Source organism: Cajanus cajan, chromosome 1 (assembly GCF_000230855.2).
Source record: "Cajanus cajan strain Asha chromosome 1, NIPB_CcT2T_4, whole genome shotgun sequence".
NCBI classification, from domain to species: Eukaryota; Viridiplantae; Streptophyta; class Magnoliopsida; order Fabales; family Fabaceae; genus Cajanus; species Cajanus cajan.
In genome coordinates this window covers 88,447,473-88,471,394 of record NC_138517.1, presented here as the reverse complement: position 1 = coordinate 88,471,394, position 23,922 = coordinate 88,447,473, and the positions used below count along the sequence as shown (strand labels likewise).

At 30.3% G+C, this 23,922-nt stretch overlaps 2 protein-coding genes across 7 annotated transcripts; both read right to left on the bottom strand.

Moving 5' to 3' along the window:
* Window positions 1-3,877: 3,877 nt before the first annotated feature.
* LOC109803906 (secretory carrier-associated membrane protein) lies at window positions 3,878-12,355 on the bottom strand. Its single transcript, XM_020365582.2, has 13 exons — window positions 12,037-12,355; window positions 9,634-9,699; window positions 9,095-9,211; window positions 8,894-8,956; window positions 8,174-8,207; window positions 7,439-7,561; window positions 6,290-6,352; window positions 6,093-6,186; window positions 5,623-5,668; window positions 5,465-5,532; window positions 4,585-4,633; window positions 4,319-4,384; window positions 3,878-4,215 (listed from the first exon to the last, which is right to left on the bottom strand). The coding sequence occupies exons 1-13, from the start codon at window positions 12,091-12,093 to the stop codon at window positions 4,129-4,131; spliced, it is 933 nt and encodes a 310-aa protein (XP_020221171.1). The 5' UTR covers window positions 12,094-12,355; the 3' UTR covers window positions 3,878-4,128.
* A 3,935-nt stretch (window positions 12,356-16,290) lies between these two features.
* Window positions 16,291-23,143, bottom strand: LOC109803380 (uncharacterized). Of its 6 annotated transcripts, XM_020364922.3 has the most exons (17): window positions 22,850-23,143; window positions 22,701-22,720; window positions 21,528-21,623; window positions 21,295-21,402; window positions 21,005-21,040; window positions 20,682-20,792; window positions 20,468-20,551; window positions 20,267-20,385; window positions 19,506-19,607; window positions 18,970-19,086; window positions 18,824-18,889; window positions 18,140-18,206; window positions 17,620-17,673; window positions 17,125-17,220; window positions 16,810-16,836; window positions 16,663-16,698; window positions 16,291-16,561 (listed from the first exon to the last, which is right to left on the bottom strand). In XM_020364922.3, exons 3-17 carry the CDS (start codon window positions 21,585-21,587, stop codon window positions 16,403-16,405), a joined length of 1,242 nt encoding a protein of 413 aa, XP_020220511.1. In that variant the 5' UTR covers window positions 21,588-21,623; window positions 22,701-22,720; window positions 22,850-23,143; the 3' UTR covers window positions 16,291-16,402. The 6 variants fall into 6 exon arrangements, with proteins under 6 accessions (XP_020220511.1, XP_020220510.1, XP_020220512.1 ...); XM_020364921.3 differs by lacking the exon at window positions 22,701-22,720; XM_020364923.3 differs by lacking the exon at window positions 22,701-22,720 and having other exon boundaries at window positions 22,912-23,143.
* Window positions 23,144-23,922: the final 779 nt, after the last annotated feature.

Genomic DNA, 23,922 nt, shown 5'->3' with positions numbered 1-23,922 from the left:
TTAGCTGTAGTTCCATTTAAAGTAATGATGTGGGTTTAGTTCTGAACTGTGGTCGTTTTCCTTTGGATGCATTAACGAGGGTGTAGCCCACAGTGGAAATGCAGTTTCGACATGAAGTTGATATATTATTGGATGTCATGACTGAAGAGAGGCAAATATTAGGTCGTAGATGTGATATGAACCTTCTTGCCCCAAACTCTAGATCTCAACCCTCACCCAACAATAAATGTAAAAATTTACGTTCTATTTATGGGTGTCTTTGTTAAAAAAAAATACAAACCTTCACCTTCGATGTGTTTAAAAAAAAAAATAGTAATTGGAGTAATGTACGGTCTAAAGTTAGAATTTTGATCCTATCATTATAGTTTTGATAATAAAAAATAATTTAGTTTAATCTTTATACACGTTAAAATTATTTAAATTTAAACTTATATGTCAAACTAATCTAGATTGGTTACAAAAAAATAGTTAACATCTATGTCAAACTTATTTAATTTTTTTTTCTTAAATTACTATTCATTACAATTTGATATCAAAAATAAAAAAAAATCAAAAATAAAATTCAATTGAAATTCAAAATATTTTGAAAATAATATTATTTAATAATTCTAAATTAATTGAGATTTACTAATAATTAAAGTTATATATATATACACACACATTTTTATAATTATTTTTACGTTTTTTTTAATAAGAACAATTATTTTTGTGTTTGTAACTTCAAAATGTTAATATTCGGCTCATATTCTCCTGCAATGTGTAACAGTAATGAACAATTTTATTATGCATAGGTCAATAATACTAAATCTGGGTATTCAATATCCGAATTTTCTCCCCAGTAAGTTAACAATATGAATCTGAATGAATTCCAACCAGACATGTGAATCGTTTTCAATGGTCACAGCTCTTTTATCTTTTCTCACGGGTTCAATAATTATTATTCGAAAAGTTGACGGTACACATACCATTTGTAGAGGACACGTCAAAACTTTTCATTCTAATAAATTTTAGCTAACATTGCAAGTAGCTACCATTTTGTTTATATTAATAAACTATCATGCTATACACATATTTTGTATGAGTTATGAAGAAATCTCCTCAAGTGGAATTCACTTGACAAAAAAGTCTCATTTTAACCCATATGTATTTCTCTTCCTTACTAGAAGATGTAGCAGTGAAGGTTTTTCTTTTTAAAATAAAAAATAAAAATAAATGTAACCTTAAATTCGGAAGCCGTATTTATTAATTTAACTGTTCCTTGTTTACTTTTGTTCTCCTATATTAATCTAGAGTTATTTATTTGAAGGACTTCATGTTAAAGAGGTAACGAGGAACAAGCTATGACATGTAGAATGTTGATGTTTTCCTACAACTTCATCCTAATATTAGTTAATATTTTTAGAAATATTGAATAAATGAAAAATAAGAAACACTAGTAGTTTATTTTTATTTATTAAACAATTAAGAGGATTTTTAGAAGAAAAAAAATATACAGAAAAATTCAGAGCTATTCAATTCTATTTCTGAATCTGTACATGGTTAAGAACTTGAGATCAATATTGCTAAGGACAAATTTACTCACTGCTCGAGTGCTTGGGCACTTGGTTCAAATTTTGGTCGTACCAACATCATATTAATCGATCAATTCTCATAGTTAAAGCTTAAAAGTAACCATTTTTTTTTTGCATAATCTAAATTGATTTCGAGGATTCTTAAATCCAAGCAGCACTATGAAATTAATCTTAACAGGATAAAATAATTTTCCACAATATCATTATGGGTCTTTTTTTGTATTTCAATTTGTAAAGCATGGTACAATTTCTAAATGAATCTAATGGTTGAAATTAAATAGGCACGATACTCAAAATACGTGGAACGGCTGTTGATTATTTTGCGCCACGATGAGAACCTATTTTATTAAGCACTAGAGGGAAGAGGAACTATGTGCCTCCATGTATTAAAAAAAAATTAAAAAAAATAAAAAGAAGAATGAAAAAATAAAATTTTAATTATGTGGATGTAGAAGTTGAAATGAGAGAAGTAGTAATTTGACCTTTAGTTTAACCATTGTCTTTACAACATTTTATTTCTATTTTATCTATTAAGCGAAACACAGATAACTAGCTTATTAACTTGTGCAAAGCACAAGTTAAATATTTATTATATACAATTAAAAATTTATAATCTTATATATACAAATAAATATTGTCTAAATATATAAATTATAATTAAAATTTATATAAATAGATACTTATAAATATATAAATTATATTTTAAATTTAGAATAAATAATTTATATTATAAGACAATATTTTTTATTTACTAATAATTACTTTAAATATTTAAATTTAATTAATAAATAATTATGTAAATAAAAACTGAATTAGAAAATAAATTTAAAAAGTCTCTAAAAATCCTTTCATCTAAAAAAAAGTTTCCAAAAACACTCTTGCACAAAATACAGATTCGTATTTAATATGTAAGGATCGATTGAAAGAAGATAGAAAATTATAGTATAATTGAGAGACACACTTGTCAAATGAAATGTGAACACCAAAATAGAGTATATTCTTTATTAATATTATAGATGCATGCATTATGTTTTATTTATAATTTATAATACTAAAATGGTTAAATTATATTTTTTTTATCATTTATCTTATTTGTTAGATTTATTTTGATCTTTTATCTTTTAAAATGTTCATTATGATCCTTTATCTCTTAAATTTGGAATAATTTACTCCTTTTAAAATAATAATAATTTGTAATTTTACGATACAATTTTGAATCAATTTTTAATTAATTAAAAACGTAATATTTGTAATAATATATTCAACTATATAAAAATCATGAAATTCAATTGACTTTTGAATTCATAAGAGTTATAACATATTGAAAATCATATGAAAAATATATCTCATAAGCAATTAAAAAAATAATATAAAATTATATTTTTTTTAATTTTTAATTGTCTTTTAGAGTTATTTTTTGTCATTTTTATCATGTCTATAATACTTTTTTTTATTTGAACTTTAATAACATTTAACAATTTTTATATAAATGAATTTAAAAAGATAAATTTCAAATTTTAAATCAATTAAAAAATAATTCAATGTTTCAAAATTAAAAACAATCATTTCAAAAGGATCAAATTAATCTAAATTTAAGAGATGTCATAATGAACATTTTAAAAAATAAAAGACCAAAATAAATCTAACAAATAAAATAAAAGAACAAAAATATAATTTAACCATACTAAAATTATTATAAACTTGGCTTTTGCCTTCACTTTTCGTGAAACAAATCTACAGTTTCCTTTTTCTGTTGGCATAATCTAGGTTGAAAAATAGAAATTTTTTGATGAATTTATTTCGTTAATTAAACAATCTCAATCTGCCAATGAAGAAAATGTAGGTAGTAGAGAATTTATTGATATAATAGAGTTAATTTTCATTTTTTTTTACATCTTTATTCTTTAAGGCAGTCGAGTCATACTAGTATAGTGCGCCCCGTGAGTTGGTAAGAATTGTTCCACAAAAAGTAAACATACTTAATGTGATATGATGAAACGGATAGCAATAAAAAAATGACACGTTATCTTCAATGAAAACTCAAAGCAGTAATTTTGCTGGCTTTGCACATTACTTCAAGTTCAGCCACTACTTTAAATCAGATGACCTTTCTCTGGTTCTTTGAGAAGTATTTAAGACCAATTATAATTGTTCCTGAACAGTTCAAATTATACATACATACACCCTACTTGTGCAATTTTTTTAAAAGAATACTCGTTATTGTCTCGGGTAATTGCATAACCCAGTTTTTTCTTCATTAGAAGATTAGTGCTTATCACTCAATCCAACCACAAACACAAAAAAAAGAAGGAAAAAAAAGACCATGTTGATCAAAAGAAATAAGCATCATAATGCAGTACATCAAAATACATTTAACTAGCTTTTAGAATAAGAGTGAACCAAAACTATATAGAGGATCTCAACTCAACAAATTGTAGCATGTTTCTACCAACCACTGTATGCCTACTCTTTCTGCTTATAATATACACATGAATACATTGACAAACCGCGTGAACAGGTAGCATTTTTACAACAGCAATTCAAACAAGGAAATTTATCATATTGCAGCCCTCATTGCTCCTCTTGCAGCCTCCCGCTTCATCTCAGCAGCCTTACCACTGCCACGGAAGTACATATATACTTGCTGTATGCAACCAAACAAAAAGTGAACAAGTACTTTGGTTATGTTCAGTCAGAGTGCTAAGTGCATCCATTTTCAGAGAAAAACTTGAGAAGTATGTTCAAACCTGAATAACCCAGACGCTGATTAATGTTTCTACGCAGAACAATCCAAATCCAATAAAGTAGAAAATCTACAGGTAAATAGAAAGAAAAAAACTCGGTAAATTAAATTATCAACCATTTAGAAGCAGAGATTTTTCATCGGTCAAGGTTTTGCTTAAAACCGTAACAGTGTGACAAATCCAAAATTGGCTTGGCATGCGACAAAAATGACAGTTAAACAATGAACAACATCCAGGAATAATAAATACTTCAGGACAGGCATACTTACTCCAATCACTGCATGGTCACCCACCACATCTATGGCCGACAGAATGCCTCTGTATAAGAACGAGTACACAGCACCCAGTATTAGACCAAAAAATGAGAATAACACAAACTTCTAGATAGTATTTAGACTTAAATATGTTCTTAATCTCTCAAATTTGATGTAAGTTTATTTTTGATCCAAAAACATTAAATTAATCTTTTTAGTCTCTGACTGTAATTTCAAAAATAAAAATTTTAGTCCTTTAGAAACACTTGTAGCATCATTAACATGGATAAATTGAGTCAATTGTACAAAATCAGTTGAGTCTCATGTGATGTTTTCACCAACAAGAAAACTAATGGGTGAGTTTTTTGTGACAGATTCATTAGTAAGTGGGCTTTGTGTGGCAAATTCACAAACTGCATCTATAAGGACTAAATTAGACTTTTTTGAAATTATAGAGACTAAAAGGATTAATTTGGATTTGTAGAACCAAAAACAAACTTATTCTAAACTTAAAGGACTAAAAACCACATTTAAGACAAGTATTTATTATATCCCATAAATTTATTACTGTCACAAACACAGCTACCAGTTTGACTTTCTTATTCATTTTAGGACCACTTAGATTTCATCTTGGGTAATTTAGATCTATAATATTAATTACATACATGTCCTAGGTTCAAGTCATGTTAAATTCTGTAATTTATTTCATATATATTTATTTCCAACTGTGACGTTGGCTACATGGATCAAACAAAGCTACTGTAATCCGCCAAAGACTCGGTTTTTCAAAAGGCCATTAAAAACTCTCAAATTTCATATTACACAGGTAAAGCCATATATAAAACAATGAGGAATATGCAATATTTTCATGTTAATGAAGTGTACGTTAACATACGTCAGGGATTTTCCTTTGAAAACTATGGGAGGAGCAACTGCTGCTAAGATACAGAATCCTAGATGAAGCTGCAAGCACGAAAAGAAACGATAATAATTAAATTTTGTTCGAAATGTGAAGCAAAACTTGCATGCATAAAAGCAAAACCGTTAATTTACCAGGTAAAACAAGAAAAACCATCCAAAATTCAAAGCACTATCTGTCCTGCAAAAACAACAATGGAACAAATTCAAAATCAAGAGAGAAACCACGTTAGAATGATCAAAATATGCATACATATTTTGTTAGATTGGGCAGGATTGAACCGGGAGGAGGGAGAATACCCAAACCCAATGAAGAGACATATTAGACCATAGGCCAAGTGATATAATACGCACGCTTATTGTTCTGGTGAACCCTTCATGTGCAATATTTGTCAGTATTCTACCACTTTCTTAAAGCCTCAAGGTTGCTCTTTTAAACCCCCATAATGCCCCAGTCTCCCAAGAACAATTTTTTATCTCATACAAGTGGAACTATATAAAAGGAATGTTTTTTTTTTTTTGATCAGCTAAGAGAAATTTGCAATTGTATATTAGTAGGCAAAATTTAAACAGCCAAATGCCAATTAAGTCTGGGAAGTAATTACCTAAAGGCACGATATAATGGGCGATACCACAGGACATATGCTCCAGGAATTCCTGCTATGAAGTAGATAACAGAAAGAAACCATATTTTCACACCTACAAACAAGGACAAGTTCCATATGCATGGAATTTGTTGACATCAGATTTGGATTTTGAACCGTTCAATAACCCAGAAAGACTCCTTCATATCTAAACTGACCTTCTCCCTTAATCCAAGCTGAAGTGACAGCTATAATATTCCATGTGAGGCACAATACCAATCCTGCATAATATCATTTTTCATCATTTACAGTGGACCATATTCCATCATACAACTTGCAGAATATACATAATATATTATAACCATAATCAAATTAAAACAGCATCTTCACCAAGCCAAGAAAAATTTAACAGATAATGCAATCAACATGTCATTGACTAAATAAAATAGGTTAGTTCCAACCAGCTAGGACGTTAGGTCAGTGGTTTAAATCAATCAGACAAAACCAGTTTATCAATATTTTGCTACCTATTCTCATTCATTTCACTACCTATCAAGTCTTCAGTTTTCTCATAGGCCTTTCATTTATATAATTTATGAGGGTGGGACAAAATAATAAAAAAATATTGAAGTTCAGAGAATATAAAAATGGTTCTGTATTGAATTTGAGAAAATGGACAATACAGATGACTATTTCTGGTACATTCAGTATATATGGATCAAAGAACTGCTCCAACTAACAATACCAGCTAGCAAACTAACTCAGACAGTTGTAACTGTCTGACAGAAAAAACAGCCAAGTCCTTGAGCAATAGTATTTTCTCACAAAAAGATTGCTTTGGCTAATTACTAGTACAGGATGTAAAGTATTAGTCATTTACACCAATTAAAATCAATGCTACAATATGCAAGTACCAAACTTTATAACATGACACCTTCGTTAACTTAAAAAAAAAAAAAACATTAATCCAACCATTAGGTATAAACTACTCAAAGTAAATCAAGTCTGCAAAATTTTATATAATTTAAAAATTAATTGATACTTGATTGCACCCTTAGGTTAAAACAAAAAACTATATTGATCCAACCATTAGGTTTAAAAACTAATTGATACTTAATTGCACCCTTTTAGATTTAAAAATAAATTATATCAATCCAACCATTAGGTTTAAAAATTAAACACACACACAGAACAAAAACCATCAATAGAGAACAATCAAAGAAGAGACTTCAGATATAATCAACTTAAGAAAGAAATGAAGGAATGAAATAATCAATGTGCATGAGACACCCTCAAGAATTGCTGTCTTAAAAACAATGCAATGATGCAAACCATATTGCAATGGAACAAAAGGTGGGATAACTTACCTAATAATGAAGTAAATGCAACGTATTGCAGTCTTTGAAGATGAATTGGAATTTCATTAGCAATATCATGATGGATAATTGGGAAAAATGGTGGCCAATTCTTCTCCTCAAGAACAATTCCAGCTGTAAAATAATGAAATTACACACATGAAGAATAAAAGCAGAACCAAAGATATTTATTGCCCAAGCAAAAAACAGGAGTTCAAACTTTTCTAAGAGATCAGTTGGCACAAGTAGAATGGGTGGAGTGTTACATGTAATGGAACATCTATAGATTTCTCAAGTAGTAGCACTCTTCCATCAATCAATTGAATGCCAACACAAACAAAAACAGCCAAGGAAACAAGCAAACTTTTTACAAACTTTGTTAGACATCAGAATAAGGAGGACCTGGAAAGTGAGCATTAGAAGGAATAAAACCAATGAGGTCAGTTAAGGCAGTTAGATGCTCAAACAGTAGGCATTTCATTAGTTAATTGGGGAGTTAAATAGGAGAGATCAACTGCAAAGTAGGTAGGCAGACAATATTGAGAGAGAACATCCTAGAACTCAATTGCAAACGGACAACTCTCTTAAAGGAGAATTCAAATTCTCCTTGTTCATTCACTGTTCTAATAATAGAACTCATTTTTTATTCTCTCTACCATCCATTCTTTTATATTCTTGCACCCTATTGAGATTCTTGGATAAACCCTAACAATCTTCAAGTACAAATATAAATAAAATGTAAATTACCTCGTTCAGCAGCTTCTTCTTTCCGTCTGACTTCCTGCATTTAGATACAATAATAGATTAATAGATATAAAAATACAGGTGAACTTCCAGGTATGTGTAGTAAATAGGAATTAGTAGAGAAGCCTTCACACATACAAAGCTAACTGAAAACAAATATTGGCACTCAAATTCTAAAGATAGAACAGAAAACACCATAATTTGTAGAAAATAACAAATAAGAAGATTCATAATTCAAGGATCAACACATCATTTAATCACAACAATTTCAGATAGTTTCATAATGTCCGAACTATAAAAATTAATATAGCAACAACAAAGAATCAATTATTCATTTAAAAAAGGTTAGAAATAAATTAAATAAAATTTTGGAACATTTAACCAGATGGATGGTTGAGTCAATAACTCAATATATAGTTTACACATTTACCACTTGTCTAGACTAGAAATACTTTTTCCATTAATTTACAGATAGTAACTCTGTCATAAAATATATATATTCCACTGTCCATACTAGCTTTTCAGGATAAAATAATTCTGATGCAAGGGTATCAAGATTATATTATGGACAATAGAGGGGGAAGAGCAGAAAAGAGAAAAGAAATCTCAAGACAACAAAAAACAGAATTGTTCCAGGTTCCGACCTCTGTAGTCTGTAGGTATCAACTATGGAAACACTCTCAAGTCTGAACCAAAAAGAGGTTATCAAATCGCATTACATACCTGTTCCCTTCTTCTCAATTCAGCCTCCTTGGCTTGGAGTTCCTTTTCCTTCTTTTTCAAGTCCTAATGTTAAAACATATCATAATTAGAAAAGCCACAACCAATTTTCACAACAATACATCATGTAATGAATTTACATATGAAAAAAAAAAAAAAAAGGAGTTTGGGGATTTCAACAACCTAAACTTATATTATACATACCGTTGATGGATCAAGAGGTATATCAACAGTTGCACCAAAGCCATAGTTATAATCAACAGGTTCAGGATTAAGAGGTGATAGCCTTGAATTTGTGGCAGGGGCAACACTTCCAGGGTTCTGAAAATTTTAAAACATAAGGATGCATAAGGTTTACACAAGAATTTGCGAACTTTTTATTGGGTTTTTCACCTAGGGGAAAGATATGATTAAATGGTTCCCTTTGGGACATTAAGAATTATTTTCATTCTATCAAGATTTTTTTTGTGGCTAATTATTCTGAAAAAGTGAGCCAGAGTCATTTGACATGGATTGTACTTCATAAAAAATAAAGTTGGTCAGGGACCCGGACATTATATTTCAGCGAGCACAAAGATTAAAGCAAAAAATAGTTTGACTCCTACTTTGCAAAAAACAATACTACAACAAGTTAGCCCACTTAAGTTGAACAAACGAGATAGTTCACTAATGCACTTATGGTCATCACCATTAAAAAAAATGCAAAATATTATGATTTACTGATGCTTAATTAACAAACTCACTGTAGTGTAAAATGCACCCCCGCTAAAATTTGATTGGCTTGATGTTTTTCCCCTCACAGCTGGTTCCTGTAAGAGTATACCAAATTTGAAGGATCATGCAAGAGCATGTGGTGCAAATAAATACACACATACTCGCGAAAATTTTACCCAGAAAAATAAATTCAAACTTTAGATGCAAGTAAATATAAAACTATTCAAACTGGGGATGTGATATTTTGCATCCAAATTATAAAATTCTCAAGGACAAACTGTAATTTCCAAATTATATATAAATCATAAATTAATACACTAATTATCGATATCATCTCATTCAAACAAGCAAATAGGCCCATGCAAATATATATACACCTGTATGAGTAGTATATATTATCTCAAAAGTTCAACTCTCCTTAAAGTTTAAGTTATTTTATCGTTCATCCTAAAAGCATCTATGAGGTGGAGAATCAAGAATGGCTTTTTATTTGTAAAGCATCCCTCACCCAAGAGCCCTTTGGGCTTGAAAGTTTCATGGACAATGAACAAGCCGATTTTACTTTATGCTAAAATTTAATTTAATCATAAAAAATGGAGACAACAAAGACTGAATTTACACTTGGCCGTAGAGGAAGTAATACCATGTCAAGAACCATTTCTCCTAAAAGCTTAAGTTGTAGGTGGTCCTTGAATTATTTTTTCTCTAACATATTCTAACTCAAGCATGTATACATTTTTAGTGCAAGAATGTTCTTGGTAGCACAATGTAGACTACAACCAAACCTACTCTAACTCAAGCATGTATACATTTTTAGTGCAAGAATGTTCTTGGTAGCACAATGTAGGCTACAACCAAACCTACTCTTAGTAATCAAGCCTTCTAGCATTCATTTAGTGCTATTTCATTAAGATGGAGTCTTCACTAGCTTGATGTCGAATACAATTTGCTACATGACCATCTTCAAGAAATAGTATAAGCAAGACATGAGTTAGGGCCCATTTACTTTAAGAAAATATTTCTTGTTTTCAGTTGTAATTAAAAAAATGCTACCTTGTTTTTATTTTTTTTCTGTTTTCAAAAGTTTGTATAAGAAATAGTCAAAAAAAAACTTTTTATTGTTTTCACATTTTTCCTGTACAAACATTTGAATGCAGGAAGAAAAGTTAAAAAAAAAAAAAAAAGGTTGGATATCCTTTCTTAGCTTAGCTTTTAGATATGTTACAGCTTGGATGTTACATTCACTATCCTATGTGGGACTTGGGACTTGCAAATATACCCTCCTCTTAGCTTTTATATCCGTTGTATGTTTTTGGATGTTTCACTCACTATCCAATATGAGACATTCAAGCACTAAGCAATACCATAAATATCTTTTCTTAACTTAATTCCACGCAGTATTTGCTTGATGATAATTATTCAGACTCTTATTATTGGGTTTTTATCTTGCAGGACATATAATCTTGTCTAATTTTTTACTTAATATATTATATAATACTATAAAAAGTATGTACCTACTGCCTATAGTTCAACCACCGTCAAACTAGTAAATCAAAGTTTATAGTTGAATGAACATTCCAGTTTTAGAAACTGGTAATTAGGCTGTTTCTTCTATGTCGATGATATATCATCCGCAGCTTCTTCCATTAATTTGTTTAAGCATCTACATATCAGCTAGGCTCCAAACAAAGTTTTCCATGAAAGACTTGCTGTGTATTCTATCAGCTACAGCTACAGCCACATAATAGGATTCATTTTACTATGCAATTGATCTTAAGATATCCCTTACCTTATGAATTACTTACACTTTTATCACCAATATATTCTATACAGAGTACAGACAAGGACTAAAAAGATACAAGTATTAACCTGGATATTTCTCTTTAGCAACACTCTCTAATAGACATTAACACACTTTATTATTGAAAACTATAAAATCAGAAGAGACACAATAAATAAGAAATGAAACTCACAAAAATTTGTGATTTACATTCAATTTCTGCCAATATTAAATAGTGTGTTGTTAGGATTTCTCTGGAGGAAAATATTTGCAAAGTGTTCGGTTGTTTCTTTATTTCAAGCTTTGCATAGGTGTCTTTTGAGATCAATTAAAAAGGAACCTTCTTAAAGGCCAAAACATTAGCAGAAAACATAAGATCCTAAATGGAAAACAAAATCATAGACTACCCAAAATCCCGTTTCTTCGGTGACATCAAAGCAAATCAAATTCAAATTCAAATATAGTAAAAATCAAGTCAACCGACAAAAAACCTCTAGAACTCCCAACCCAAATTCCAAAATAGTAATATATCCATTATTCCAGGCTCAAACACCACTGAACAAGATCGAATTGAGAAAAATATGCACACCCAGTTCACAAAAAATCAACTTTGAGAAAGCAACACCACTGGGGAAGCGAGAAATGAACTTACAGAGAAAGGGTTGACTTCTTCTTCATCAAAAGGGTTACTATCGTAGCGATGAGCCATGAGCGCAAAGATCTGAAACTATAGACAGAAAGAACTAGGTACAAAAGGGATAAAATTAAAAAAGAAAAGAGAAGGGGTTTTTGAAATCTTGAGATTATAAATTTTGAAACTTGTTAAGCAAGGGAATGGCTACAAAAACAACAACAGAGAAATAATGGCAACAATTTAGACAAGAGAATGGTCTTCGGTCAGCTTAGCAGGCTTCCAGAATAATGCCACCAATTTCAACGTTACTGTCATAGAATTGTTTTGAGGAAAAAATATTTCAAAACAGTGAATTGGTTATTATTAATCCTACATGCATTCTTCTACTTCTTATGCATACATATTTGGCCTAACATAGGACTTTGAGTATTTTTTTTGTAAGACATGAGAAAAGTTAAATTTGATCATATAATTATATATTTTCACAGTTATTTTAATAATTTTAATTTTAATCATTAAGTCAAAATTTGTATTATTAATCAATTATAAGTCATCTTAAATATGATTTTTAAATAGTTACTACACAAATTGATATTCTTATCGTATATGATTAAAAAAAGTGAAAAAAATAATATCAGTATATTGAAATTAATTTAATATTATTTTGAATTTTTATTTATTATGTGCACTCTAAGTTCTGTCATTTTTTTAATCCGGAGATACCTATATTATTTCATTGATAATACGAAGATTAATACATAAAAATCACATTAAAAATATGATGATTAACATAAAATTTACACGCTCTATCAAATAAATACGGTGATTAGCTTATCTCCAAACAAGACAAATAACAAAAGAATTTAAGGTTTAATTGCACTTTTAGTCCTCCTAATCTAGTGTAGGAGCAATTTTGGTCTTCATAATTTGAATTGCTTAATTTTAGTCTATAAATTTAAATAATGGGCAATTTTAGTTCTACAAATAATTTACCATCTAAAATTTAACAGACGTTAATGATGTAAATTTTATGCTAAATAAACATTAATTATATATTATTTAATTTCTTACGTGTCAAATTATTTAATATTCAAATTTTAAAAATTTTTAAATTTAAATAACATTGAAAACAAAATAAAAAGGATATTGATATCAATCGCAGTAATGGTTGGAAAGAGAAGATACTCATGGAGATCGTGACAGAGGTACTGAAGGAGTACACGACGTTGCTAATGAAGGTGGTGGAGCATGTTTTTGGTTCATTTTGCAATAATAGACCCAAATTACTTGATCCAACTTTAGCCTAATTTATTACTTTTAAAACTTATGTGTTTCAGTGTAAAAATTATGATAAATAATTCTAAAAAAATACTTTTTACACGATTATTAAAATAAATAATTTCAAAAATATTTTAATTCAAAAAGTGTATAATTATATACATAATTAAATTTATATATTTTACATAAATATTAAATTAAATTGGATATCAATTAGACCATGATGAAATCACATATGTGCTCAAAATTAATCTATTAAAAAAATCAATGTCAGGAGGATAAACACAACCAATGTCACACACTCTAATGAATTGCTCAAATAAATATTTGGTAGATTGAATCAAGTTAATTTATGAATTGAAAAGGGTATCTTATATTATTACCAGTGTAAAAAGTAAAAGCTAAAATTCCAAATCTTGATTCCGTCTAATCTTTAGAGCTTTAAATCTTGATGTATGTGTTGTTGCCATTGCAACTCTTAGGGAAGCTGAAGCCACCTTTTTTTTTTCTTCTTCAATTAAATATTCTTTCCTTACGGTATTTTCATAAGAAAATAAGTTCAAAATGTCTGCAGTATATTCCAAATAGTTAATTAATCTAAAAATAAATAATTCAGGAGTATTAGGTAGCTATACCAAATCCTTTGAGGCATGCTTCATATAATAAACATAATATTTCGGTTCAACTACTATTCTTTCGTTCTTATCGTTGAGTAATGTTATTCATGATTGTATATTTTTTAGGGTTTTCCACTATCTTTTATAGAGATTTTGTTAACTTATTGAATACTTAATAGATCAGAAAACTTAAATTCAGAAAAATAATAGTTTTACATTTTATCAAAAAGTTGATAAAAATCATTATTATTTTCAAGCAAACTGAATTAACTGCCCACCAAATTCCACTTTAATTAATAAAAAAAAAAATCGGTTTTAAACTCATCTGAAGAAGGAGTTTGGGTGTATGTAGGCATGTGAACGTGAATACGAAAGCATTTTAATTTATTCAATTTTCTTTTAGTTTTAATTCAAGGAAGGATATATCAAAAGTGGATTATGAATAGAAAAAAAAATCATAGGTGACTCCATGCAATGATGCAAAGATAAAAAATAAATAAATAAAGAGGCGTGCTACGTTGCAATGTTCGAACATATAACATTCTTGCAACTTGAACCTATATATCTAGCAATTAAGATATTTGGCTTCATTTTACTATCTAATATTTAAACTTCAATACTTCCCTTAAGTTCCAATAAATAGTGATAAAATTAATAGTTCAAATGTTATAGTATATTGATATATATTTGACTTTCCAAAAACTAAACTAGATTAAAAAAAGGAATAAAATAGCAGTTTGATTCAAAGCCAAATTCTAATATATTTTTTAACACACATTATGAGAAAGTCCCTAATAATTATGGAGTGGCATCTCCTATTTACATATTTTGAATCAAATATGAAAAAAAAATTAAATTACACAAACTATTATATTATTTAATAGTTTTTTATTTGATAATTTTATCTCAAATTTATCATTAATCAAATGAATTTCAGATGCAAAAAAATTTAATACTGTCGGTATAAAACCATAATTAATATAATATATGCTTTTAAAATGCATATATATATATAAGGCAGGATATAAACAAGCAAAATAGATATAGTTATAATTTAATTATTAGATCCTTAAGAATTACAATTTATATAAAATTAATATTTTAACATATATAATGTAATCATAATACTCCTCTCTTACTTTTATGTTTTTTTTTTTTTAATTTCCAAAAGCTTGAAATCAAGACTTTGTTTTAACAAATTAAACTCCTTATCAATTGGTTCGTTTGGCGTTATCAAATCAAACTCTAATTTGCACCATCATGTGAAACTTTTTAAAGCATATTTCATGTACCCTCTGATAATTTAATGTTGCAATAGTACACACGTTCCAGATTGTGATAAAATTTAATATTTTTTCCTTTAAAACAATAAGCGTAAAAATAAAAATAGCTTACACTCCATTCTTTTTCAATTGGCGTTTTAGCAACCTTTTTATATTAAATTAATTATCATTTAACGAACAACTATTTATTTTCCAATTACACCCTTAACAATTAAATGATGTGTATGTTTAGAAAAATTAATTGCTATAAGATAACTAAAATAATTAGTTAAAAATTTTCATAAAATTTAAGTGATTAATAATATTTTTAATTCTTGCATCACTAGATTTAACAATATAAAAAGAAATGGGAAAAAAAAAAAAAGCAATTTTTCCAGTTGCATATTCAGTTGTTGAAATTGTATAGTTGTCAAGTCTTCGGTTCATACTTAAAATCAAAATAATAAGAATGATTAATCACCGATACTGACAGGCCGCTACGCAAACGTGTCCTGTACGCTCTATGAAGTCATTCTAGAAGCTTGAAGCTGTGTTAAATTTAAAATAAAAAAATAAAAAAGGCGAGTAAAATTACCTGTTTTTTTTATTTAAAAAATAAAAAGAAGAAAAAATGACTAAACCCTATTATACACGAATACCATTAATAAAAGTCAATGCCTTGAGTACAATGTTCAATTCAATCTGTTATTAATACATTGTGACGTAAGTTCTTGGTATATGATCGACTTGTAATTGAGCAATACCCACCACTAATTGAAACTTATTCTTAATTATTTTAAAATACTACTTCAGGGAAATACAATCTAAGGAACACATAAAACCAAACACAAGTGACCATGTGTTTACAAGGAACCAACAACTAAACAAAACCTAATCCATAGTGAGGGCCACCAACTCCAATTCATAAAATTTAACCCATAAATTAAGAGTCCCACCTTGAAAATAAAATGGGCCCACAGACCAACAAAAGCACTACATGATGGCAAGCTTTTTCTTTTTGATCCGTAATGATAATACTAAGTTGCATTTAAACACAGAAAAAAGAGTAGGTATAGGGTTGGTAAGAGAGGAAAAGTAAAGGAGTGCCAAGAATATAAAGAAAATACCCTCTTTTTCCTTTTTCAAAATTGAATGAATATACTCAGCTACACAAACTAAATTATGCCTGTAAATAAAGGTAATGGCTGTGAAACATATCCAACATGGTTAAATAAAGTGCTTAAAACGTTCTTGTTGGCTGTCACGCCGTCTTCTTATGCGTCTTTGGTCACTCTTAAATGGATCAGACCAATTTTTGTCTTCAGCAATAGCTTCATTCCACCGATCTTTGAAGGTTTCAAATTCCCATGTTGATTGCCTTCGTATCTGCTCAAACCATGTTAATGTTAGGGTGTAACTGTGTAACCAATGTCATTTATTTTCCACCAACTTTTCTGAAAAGTAAGCTTAGAAGTTAAAAGCCTCACCTCAGTTCGCACATCAATTCCCGTTCCACTTTGTCTCTGCTTAGGAAAGGATACAAAATCATCAACAATAAAGTGAACATTAGGATTGTTAATGAAATAGAGTTACAGACAAGAACCCTATAATATATAATGTTACTAAAACTGTACCGTAGTTGTCTTCTGTAGTTTTGAAACCTGCAGAAAAGGAAACAATTATTATTATTGTGACTAAAAGTGGTACACAGTTAATTGTTATACTGAGATCAAAATCAAATACTCAACATGCATAACAAAAATGTTTTGTTAAGGATATAAATTGAAAGTTTTTATTGAGACAGATGAAAATAAATGACTTCGTTTTCTCCCAATAAAAAAATTCCACAATTTGATCTGAGGGCTAATGTTAGGAAAGTTTTTGGTTCGCAGTGACAAAGCATAAATTAAACGGATACAAAATGATGAATTTCAACATTAGGAAAATACCTTTGTCATTCCATGACCACTCCCACCCAGAGTTTGTATGCCCTTGTGAAAAACATATTCGCTATCAACAACTCCCACATTTTTAGTTCGATCTCCCTGGAAAAATGACATTGATCTCACTAATGATACTGGTCATGCAGAAATGGTAGCAAAAAGAGTAAGGGCAGAACAGCCTAGTATTCACATGATAATCTATTGATTAAATGTAAGTTGACATGCAAATGATGTGACATGAGAATGTGTAAAAGAGTATTCCACAACTCTATCTCTTATCAGGCATTAGTAATTGCCCAATATATCATATAAGTTGATACTAGAAACTAGAGCAAAAGGTTTTGAACTTAGCACAAGAAAGTTTACTGCATTATTGGCTAAGTTTATCACTGCCTAGGGCAATGAGAATCGTACACAAAGACAAGTGCCATCATTGAAAAGAAAATAAAGAGGGGGGAAAATTATGAGCACCAAAAGTGTCCAGAAATGCATATTTCTCACCTGTGCACAATATCCTAGTTTCATATCCACTCCCCATCCATGGACAAGGTCATTCTGGAGAAAATACAAATGATAATGATGAGCCGATATTGAACACATAGTGAACTATTTTGATCTATTAGTATTTAGTAATCTATAACAAAATAAAATGCAAGCAAATCAAGTGAATCAAAATAAGTTTTCTTTTCAGCAGCCAGATATGGGCAAACCTAATTTCAGAAAACCTATTTGCAAGCATTTTGGTTAACTTGAAAAAACAGACACAACCGTAAACAACAATAATAAATTTTCGGAAAAAGATTTAAAGTTGTCCACATTATGTAAGACATTATAGTCATGGGGGTGTCATCCCCTATTTACTATTTTGTGAATAAAAAAAAAGTATGTAATACTAATACATAGTACATGTACAACCAGACGGAACAAATTTTTTGGAAAAGTTTGAAAGGAGTTTCTGACATGTCTTTGGTTAGAACTTAAATTTAATATTCCTATAAATCATGGAAACAATATTTATTACCTGTATAAGATGCCAAGTACAATACCAGGCAGATCGAGAGAAAACTGGAGCCATACCTTCCACAAACCTACACAAGGTGTATTGAAGTTTTTCTGTCATTCAACTACACTATATGTATGCCGAGATTTATCATAAGTCACCACAAAGGAATTTGTCTTATCATATTTCTTGTGATGTTTTCAAAAATTCAGAGAAGGAAAACATAGTATACTACAAGGTAATAAACTAAATGACAACAAAATCATCAGCATTTTTCATCTTCTTACATAATTAAAGAGAAAATTCCAGTGCAAGCATCATTTCAATTTCAAAATGAGTGCACCCAAAAGAATTCAAAGACAACACTCAAAAAGCCATCTTGCAGAAAGACCCAGTAATATGTTACAATAGCCCATATCCTTCTTATCTAAGAAAAGAATTTTCAAAACATGAGTCATCTAGAAGATAGACATCTAAAAGTGATTTGCTTTGATATGTTGTTAAATCAAAACTTTGTGAATTGACAATATGCTAGTTTTACCTAATTACAAAATAAATCCAGGCTTGAAATAACTTCAAAAGAAATTTAAACATATCCTGCTATCTTGAAGGTAGATGGAGGGATGATAACATGCATCAACAAGATCCAGTACAAATATCCTGAAATATTGCACAGCTCTACCAGGCACAAAGAAAGTAAGTTACCCAGTGCATGGTGGTCCCTCACTTGAATCTGAACACCTTGTACTGCCTCTGCGTTCATAGACTCTTCTGTTTCGATGAAAACTTCAAATATAAGTACAATAAAAATTGTTTAGCTAGTGCATATGTATGGTCTAACAACAAGTCACCTATGAAATTTCTTCGTTCTAGCTCTAATTGTAATTCTATGATGTATCTCTGTTGAATTTGGGTCAAGAGCTGGTTGTGATATCTCCAAACCTTCCTGCTTTATAATTTTAACATATCTGCAAAAATAGAAGCTTATATTATTTCTTTCGTTGATTCGATGAGATAAATGTCTGTTGAGAGGTTACTGACTAGCTTCAAAAGCAGAACAGGTTAAAGAATATAAACCCAATAAATAACCTCTTTTTCTGTTACCACCCCAGAACCAGCAAAGATTTCTTAGCAACCTAATGTAAGCTTAACAAATTTCATAAGGATAATATCCATCATATAGTGTATCACATTAAAAGGGGAAAAATTAACATATCATCATGCAATCAAATAAAATTGGATTCTTCTTTTCATAACATTTACACCAGTATTGCAGGTTCCTGCTACCATATAAAATGATAATCATTCACATCCGAGGAAGACTGCACACAATATCAAAATATCAGCAGCAACAGAAAGGCAAAGACCAAAGAGGCATCCTTCTTACCTAGAAGGTGAAAAATGCTCCACCCCTAAATCCTCGTCCCAAAGAAAGATATAATCATAAATAGAAACTATATCTGGATGTAGAAACCTTTTTGCAAACCACCTGACAAAGAACTCGTGAATTAATATGTAAGTTCAGAAAAATAAACCATCAACTACATATATTTATAAGTGAGTATGCATACACAAGAACAAAACAACACATCTTGGGAAACTTTGTAAGAGAACCAGCAGTGTGATATGTGCAGAGTTACAACATACTGAATACAGATACCATATTAAGGAGAGCCCAGTTTATCATTTTTTACTTTAATTAAGAAAATGTATTCTATATATATATAAAAAATGATATATATAATTTTTTTATATATATGTCAAGCGGTGATGCATTGCCCATTCATCATCTATAACTAGAAGATTCCCAATCCCATAGCTTTGACAAGCCATTAAAATGATATTAAATACATTTTCAATTTCAGCGGTGGTTCCCAACAGAAAAAGGAAAAATAAATCAAGACTTTGATTTTAATACATTGAGACAAGCCAAACATTTTACTGAATTTCCAAGGCTTTTACATAGCCTAACCAGCTCATCCTAGTCAAAGACATCTTGATTTTCACAAAATCATTTACTTAATTAAGATATAATATGAACCATTTATTTATTATTATAGTTTCCTCAAAAGAATTAAAGCAATCTCCTTACGATGAACATATTTCAAACGGGAAAATAGACATCTTATTCATCGGTCTCATACTTACCACTTTGTTTGATTCCGAGCAACAATGTGTATGGCCTTGCTACTCCAGTCAAGATTCCACCATCCATCCACATTGCCATCATAATGGAATAAAATAATTGTAAAGTTTTCTGGAAGAAACTGAAATAAATGAAATTAGATAAAGAATGTCGATTCCAATAATTTGGATAGTCTAAGCAATGATAAAAAAAAATAAAAATACCTTTCGGACCATAGCATCAACATTCTGCTTTTGTTTTATACCAACTGGAACAGCCAGTAAGTTACGATTTGAGTAAACATTAGCCTGCAATTTCATAAACAACCCCAAGCAATCATTACACTTGTTACCTAACAAAACAAATTCATAAATTTAACCTATCTTCTAACAGTTTCAATATAACTAAAATACAGAAGAATGATGCAAAAATCCTGACCTTTGACCTTGAACTGCTTCTCGACCATAATGGTCTTAACTCCAAATCTGAATCAGCGTGTATTATACCTCGTGGCAAGCCTTTCAACTTCCAAGAGGTTACAGGATATGCCTGTACCAACAGGTATAAAAAAATGAATCCAAGTTACAAAATCATTTTAGACAAGAATTTGTTAACACACAGGTTCATCACAAATTTTGAAAGCAATCATTGCCATCATTTACTATAAAGAGAAGAGCCTTTGTAAATAATAGAAGATCTAATCTGGAAAAAAGAGAATCAGAAAGCTACTTGGTCTAGTAATCTAACTTCAAAGATTTTACCTTTGGTTCTCCCCAGAAACTCCATCTTTTGTCAATCTGATAGTGGCAGATGATAAACAGAGGAAGGGTAAAAATTAAGTTAGAACACTCGACACAAGAATACGTGTGTCATTAACAATGCATTATGAGAGAGAGGAAGAGTTAAAGGTAGTTTGACGTTTCTAGAAAACGCTTGTCAAATTTTCTGAAAAAACGAATATTGACATGATTATAGGACTCTCTGGATAAAGCAGTACCAATTTATCCTTAATAAGATGATATTATCCAAAAGAATTCAACTGATCGCATACCTCTTCTTGGTGATACTGATACTTTGTAGTTCTATACACAATGAACAACATTACTGTACACAAAACTGCCATAAAAGGCAGCTGTTTCATTTTGAAACTTGATTTCCCCTGCCACAAAAACACTACTGTTAAAAAGTGGTGCTACACATGAATCTTCAGAACTAAAGAATGTTTTACAAAAAATTCTATTAACAAAATCCGAAGTAATGGAATTAGAGGAAAAGAAGACAGACCCCATCAGACAAGCCACTCTTTTTTCTCATCAACCATCTCAATGATTTGATCGACGTCATAGAAAATCCAATCTTTTATTCAGTCCTCATCAAAAACTGCTTGGTGAGACACAAACCGTTAGAAGCTATTACAAGCCTATGCTTAATATATTCACTTCTCAATAGCATTGCATAATTTGGCATCAGTAACAAATCCGACTAGTCAAAACAACAAATTTGAAGTAATCAAATTCTAAGTTCTAAAGAACAGCACAAAATATATAGGTAAGGTCCAAAATTGAAAATCATTAGTCCAAAACTGAATGACTTTCAATAATACTAATTCACCTTATGTGCAAACCCGGACCGTCACAGCACCAACTATATTTTGTGCAAAAAGAGATATTATGCACGTGCAATGTCATAACTGACCCAAAAATGAGCTAATACTTGTGAAATGGAGAAAGAGAGGGCTGAATTGAAACCTAAAGGGAAACAAATGGTTAGAATATTGGCGATGATAAAAAGAGCACGCCCCAGGTTGCTGAATCCACACACCAACCAAACTTGTACATAAAATATACCAAAAACGACACTTAAATAAAGCTACCCCAACAATCTACGAAACGGTCGTCAAATTGCTTACAACATAAGCACCTAGTAACACGGAAACACAACTCCAAACATTGGATTTTCCCCCAATTACAAGGATCGCATGAAAATCTTGAAAAAACACAGCTTTCAAAAACATTGAACTACACCTGGAACCAAAAATCTCTCCTTCACAGCAAAAAACAGAAACAAAAAAGAAAAGGACTGAAAATAACTCCCACCGATAATAACAGAGGAAGCTACAACTCACTGGGCGTTTCAGTCAGATCTAACCCTCTCAACAAGTTCTTTCTCATCATTTAAAGAAGAGTAAAGTTTTACTTTCACTCCTAAAGACAACTCAGAAATTTCAAAAACACAAAATTAAAATACTGACTACTAAAACGGCTTCCACTGTTAACAAAATTGAAGATTTGCCACCACCTTTTTACACCCGGATCTTCCCCCGGAAACCCAGAACAGTGAAAGACAAGATAACTAAAGAAGAGTGAGAGAAAGCAAGGGAAGAGGCTGACAAGCTTAAAGGGGTAGCGTGAAAAAGCGAAAAGCAACAAACTTTGAAGATCACATCACATGAAATACCTCGGAATGAACGGTGGGAGCTGGAGCGGCGAACCCCACATGAGAAAAAGAAAGAAGGAGAAGGGATTGACACGAATGAAGAGTGTCAGAGATTGAAGACGATCGATGCAGAAAGCAAGAAAGAGAGATGAAGAGGTTTAAAGGAGAACCTGAATGCATGCGTGTTGACTGAAGATGAAGAAATGAAAAGCGTGATGACAAGTGTTCTTACTCACTCGTGTCAATTCCTCCACCAAAACCAAACCAAACTCAGAGTGTTAGCTTTATTAGTTCAACACTTCAATCTACTCTGCTAATCACACCGTCACTCTCGCTCTCTGTTTCACCACAATCGCATTTCCCTCTCGACTTTCTCTTTTTCTTCTTTTTAATTTCTCTCTCCCTCTAGACTTGGAATTTTCGCTCAGAAGAATATTGTATTCTTGTTTTTGTCATCTTATTACCTTTCTTCTTCCTCACATCATCATATTTCTTTTTCATTTTTTTACCTCATCATTTTTAACAAATGTTATTTATACCTATTCCATACCATTATATATAAACTTTATAACAAAGAATATAAAGAGGATATATTCTTCTTCAAATGCTTCAACCTTCACTTGTCATTCACAAATTCTTTTTAAAAAAAAAACCAATTTAGTTGTATTTAAAACTTTTCTTTATATTTTAATCTTTTAAACAAGTAAATACAAGTTACATTTCTATTCCAAATGAAAACTTTTTTTTACTCACATTGACTTTGGTTGCGTTAGTATAAATTGTCTAGACATGGTGCAAAATAAATAATAATAATGTCTCAATTAACTTTTTGAAAACATGGTAGGAATTGTTTCCTTTTTATTTTTTAATTAAACCAATATCATTTTTAAGATGGGTGAGATGGAAGCACTGGGTGAAATATACTTTGATAAGTCTAATAATTAGTTTAAACAAAGGGCACATAGGTATACTAACTCCGTGTCTGTACAATACTAGACTAAATGAGTGCGTAAGGTGTGGTTGTGAAATTCAGTTTTCCTCGCAAATTCAAAATTTAAATAAAATGTTGTGCTAATCATGTGCCCTTGTAAGTTGTAATAATATAATAATTAATACCCTGCTTTGCCAAATCCTACTTGCTTAACATAACCAATGTCTCTTTACTGACATTTGTCTCCCCTGAATATTTAACCAATAAAATATTTCAACAACTACTAAATAATTCATCATCATTAGCCACACC